Source organism: Ammodytes marinus (assembly GCF_949987685.1).
Source record: "Ammodytes marinus genome assembly, chromosome: 6".
In the NCBI taxonomy this organism is placed as follows: domain Eukaryota; kingdom Metazoa; phylum Chordata; class Actinopteri; order Uranoscopiformes; family Ammodytidae; genus Ammodytes; species Ammodytes marinus.
This window is the reverse complement of record NC_137235.1, coordinates 21,612,217-21,617,216: the sequence shown is the minus strand read 5'-3', so window position 1 is coordinate 21,617,216 and position 5,000 is coordinate 21,612,217. Positions and strand designations below refer to the sequence as shown.

Below are 5,000 nucleotides of genomic sequence, written 5' to 3'. Positions count from 1 at the left end.
CAGCTGTCCTGTTAATCCTAACCCTACATTTTGAAAATGAAGGGTTAGACAGACCATAAAACACTCTTTCTGCCTTTTCGCAAGCTAGGATGAACCAAATTCTAAAATATTTGCACATTTATACTACATAGGATCTCAGAGTTCAATACACCTTCATATTCCCACCGGTTAAGTAGGTCTTTAAAACTTTCCTGTTTCCACTTCTTCTTTCCAGGAAATGGGCGTCGGCGCAGCATCTCGTGCCCCAGCTGTACAGGGCAGGCAGAGGGCAACAAGCTGCTGGCCCCCCTGGCCCTGGCCTGTGGGGCAGACGGCAGCATCTTTGTAGGAGACTTCAACTACATCAGGAGGATCTTCCCCTCTGGGAACGTGACCAGTGTCATGGAGCTGAGGTAGGCAGGGCTGCAGCTGGAGCCTGGATCCAAAATACACATCAATAGATTCATAAAGGTCTCTCTCTCACTGAGAGAACTCATCATCCACTTGACGGTTTAGCTTTCTGCCAAAACCATTTCATCCAGATATCTCCAGGTCATTGTAAAAACAAACACTTAAAGGAATATTTTATTTTAATGTTTATTTGACAGGGACAATACATACAACATTGCCACAAAAAATGGGAAAATGTGATGCATATAAGACATATAGTTCAACATGTTTCATTTTGAAGCTTTTTGCCTCACTCTCCAGCTTAAGAAACCGTTCCTGTAACTGTGTGCGCATTAGAAATTGGCAAAGGTCACTCATCCAGGGTTAGCTCAGCTCAGACACTGGTAGTCAAGGCGAGCAGGTCAAAAGATAAACATGTCAACAATCCATGCACAGTTACAGGAACGATCTCTGTCGCCTTTTCTGGAGCTGCTGAACTATTCCTTTAAACACTTTTTTGGAGTACTTGAACATCATCCCAATTCATCTCTCTGCCTCAGCCTTTTTTCCTGGGCATCTTTCCCTCCTGCACTTGACCGTCCAACTCTACAAGGACTCTGATGCTGTGCCTGAAAACATCGATTTAGACAGGGATAGTTTCATGGCCATGGAGTGGACACTTTGCCACTGCAGTAATTGTCATTCAAGTTCTTACTTCTGTTAGCCAAGGTGCTGGAAGATACAAGAGCAACCTGAATTTAAAAAAGGAAACATTCCTCTGGCACGCTCTGCTGACTCTTGTTACTAACTCTTGTTTCTTCTCTGCTTTCTTTCCTTTGCTTGCACTGTATTAAAGAAACAAAGATTTCAGACATAGGTAAGAGTGACTAATCCTTTGTTCGACCTTTAACCTTCTCTTCATTTCACTGTCTGCTGTACATGCTGCTCCTGCACAAGACTCTAGTCACATGATGCACATGTATTCTACCCTGCTCTGCTACTTCACAATACAAACCATCACTGTTGGTCATTCTGCTAGCTTCCAGACTAGCTTGGGTAGGATTGAACATATATTGAAAATTATTACTCATAGTGCACAGTGCAGGTGGAGAGAAACCTAAAGTTGGGGTGAAAGTAAGCTTGGACTTTGGCCGGTCAGAAGTTTCTTTCTTTTCTGCCTGTTTCTTCTTGGCTCTCACAGTTTCATTCTCTATCTTGACAAGTGTTCACACACACACAGACTCAGGCCCAGTGTGTTGTCAGCTCAGATGAACAGCACACTGATCACTATAGCAGCAGCCTGGAGCAAGCAGAGATACTGATCTTCTTTACTTCTCTCTGCTTTATTATTCTGTCTCTTTAATCCACCTCTCCCTGCCCCCGTCTGCACTGTCTTCTTTCAATTCACTGGAGGAGGATTCAGAGTTAGAGAAGAGTTCATACAAACAAAGCAAAAAAAGACAACAAACACTTTCAGACATTCAGCAATACATCTTTACACATGTTCTCTTTAAATGAATGTGAGACACTGCAGGTGCATAAGGGAACAGTTTCAACTTATAGATACCATCATAAAATGTTGCCAGTTAATTATTTACAATAAAACAAAAAATGTGTGTTAACATTTTCCGGAAATGTTTGAATAATATAAAGATGTGGCAATATCTTATGAATTATGCGTACATTTGCATCTCTTTAAAAACTAAAAATCGGGCGCCCTTAGCTCAGTTGGGAGGGCGTCCCCCCCGGGCCGGGCCCAGCAGCAGACCCGGGTTCGATTCCCGCCCACGGTCGTTCTTTGCATGTCACTCCCCTCTCTGCCCCATTTCACCTCTGTCTCTCTGCACTGTCAATAAAGCATAAAAATGCCCAAAAAATATATAAAAAAATTAAAAAATTAAAAAAAATCGAGAAGTTGGATAAAGTCAGAGTTAAAATCTTTATTTCATTTTTCATTTCAGCAACATATTAGGGCCACATCCACTAAGAATGAATTGCGCGTGCTAATAGCTCTATGAATTGCGGCGAAATAGCAGCGCTTACACGGCCACAAAGTTTGGCATGCAGCTGGGCGCAGTTTGCCCTCGTTTAGCGTTTTTTTTAAATAAAACAAACTTCTCTTATAAGAAAAGAGAAATAGACAAAGACACTGCTTTGCTTAGGCCTACTATTATATTTAAAAGATTGAGCTTAACAAGGGCATCCGACTTCTGTGCTGCAGCATGTGATGCAACAGTTTGAGTATTTTATCCACGCGGAGCTGCAGGAGAAGGGGTTGCAGATCCACGTCATTAACTTGATGCGCTGTGGTATTAATTGCACTATGAAGATAATGTTGTCCTGGGCACGGTGAAGACATGCAGCAGACAGTAACAGGTCTCTTCCTAGGCGGGACTGTTTCAGACAGCACTGTGCACTTTTACGTTTTACGCACTGGGCCAAGACAATCGGCCAGGATTTGATGGTGATGAATGTTCTATGATCTGCTTCACATCCCCACAGGTGGGCTGTTACACACAGATCACAAGCTTATACAGTGACATTGTTTTTGATAAAGCAGCCCTTATTAAATAAACCTGAGCTCCATCACAACTGCTTTTCCTATATAAGTACACGGCCCACTTCCTGTATATTTCCCCCATAATATGACTCAATATAATTAGACTTAGACATGCTTTATTGTCATTCAATAAATACACCAGTGCATATATTAAACGCAATTTTGTTACCTTGGCTCACGGTGGAGTGGACACAATGATAACACATCTTAGCTCACAGCTTATTAACACATAATTGAAGTGTTTAAGAGAGAGAGAGGGAGACAGAGACAGATAGAAGGGTAGTATAGGATTGCGCCGCTTTAGTACACAAGATTCATACGCAGTAATTGCGCCACTAAAACAGCCTGTTGCAATTAGCGCTGGCCTTTGAGGATAAGGTGTTATTTGCAACAAGGCTTATTTGCATAGGAATGGAGCAATTTTGCACTGGATTTAAAATATTCCCTCATTTAAATACATTGAAATGGGCCAGGCACACCGTCGGCCTATGTTTGTTTTTTCAAATAATAAAATACTATGTAAAGGTCTGTACATAGTATTATAAACTGATTAATGATGACGTGTATATCAATTAATTAATTTTAATTCACTGAGGCAAATCCTTAGTTTAATTAGGACTTCTGGATATACGGTATCTGCCCTCTATAAGGATGTATCCACCTAACAAATGTTACTCTTCCAGCTTCCTCTATGTATGTATGCCCACTCTGTGATTGGGATCAAATAAGATGTTCTCCTCCATCCCATCCTCTGTCACACACACACACACACACACACACACACACACACACACACACACACACACACACACAGAGCAGCACCACACCTGGAGATTTTTTTGCTACTGGCAAGACACAATGATTGGATTGGATTTTTTTTTACTGATCCAAATGTAGTTTTCAATTCAATTTCCCCTTTTAATTAAAATACAATTTCCTCTCAGGAGGGCTAGTCTTGTCACTGAGCATTTTTTCCTACCTTCTATCTGCCCTGTGCTCACATTGACTCCGTCACACTATGGTGACTGTGTGCTCTGTGTCATGTGTTGTTATTGGTCCATTCCCTCTTCTGTTGTACCCCTTTTCCACTGGGGCAAAATCGGGGCCAGTTCGGAGCTAGGTGTCCAATCAGGAAACAGCTCTTTCCTTTCCACCGTGAGAGAACTTAACTTAACTTAACTCATTTACTCCATCCTTAATGTCTCTCTCCTTTACAGCCATACTAGAGACAAAGAAAGAAGGGAACTGTCCTTCTCTCATTTCTTTTTGTCTCTCTTCCTCCTGTTGCCCTTGCTTCCTTTAATCCCCATTGCAGTCCCTTCTTTTTAATGTGTCCTGGCATGTTTTGATGATCAAGTGCCATCCATGTCAAGTTCATCCTCGGGCTGTGTGTGTGTGTGTGTATGTGTCTGCATGTAAACAGAACACACACACGCGCGCACTCACACACACACACACACACACACACACACACACACACACACACACACACACACACACAAAGCCAAGTCTTAAATAGGCTTTGTCTGTTGTCAAAAACATCCTCACAAGTTGTTGTTTTTCTTGCACATGGGACTATCAAGCTGAAGCTCATTAAAATGTAAGAATTTAAGGCTGAGGCTGATAGAAGTGGAGGCAGTTTGGTCAGGTTGTCATTGTGTTTAATGTACATGAAGTGTGGAAACAGGATGGCTGCCTTCTCACTGTATATCCAGGTCAGATGACTCACTGCTTTTAATGAAGTCTGTAGTCTGTCCGACACCATTTGTTTTTGCTGCCTATCCTCCTGTATCTTGAAAAAGGTTTGAAACTTAAAGGGATTGTTTCTGTCTAAATGAGGGTTCCATGGTTCCACCTAATCAGCTTAGTACAGAAACAGCAGAGGGCTGTCTCTGCTTCACACAGTTTGTCTATTTTTAGCTTTTCCTTAATTACCAGTCTGTGATCATCTGATTATCACCAAGAGCTGACACTTATGGCCAGAGGCGAGTGCATTAATATATATCCATGCCTGTCTGCTAAGGTCAGATGACATTTTGTGGGTGTGTGTGTGTGTGTGTGTGTGTGTGTG

The 5,000-nt window shown here is 42.0% G+C and overlaps 1 protein-coding gene across 1 annotated transcript in view; it reads left to right on the top strand.

Annotated features, from left to right (window-relative positions):
• The window catches only part of tenm3 (teneurin transmembrane protein 3), a 169,140-nt gene that overhangs the window by 126,549 nt on the left and 37,591 nt on the right, over positions 1-5,000 (top strand). The window contains exon 24 of the mRNA XM_080030178.1: positions 215-392. Coding sequence (XP_079886304.1) covers positions 215-392 — 178 coding nt within the window. The remainder of the gene's footprint in view (positions 1-214; positions 393-5,000) is intronic.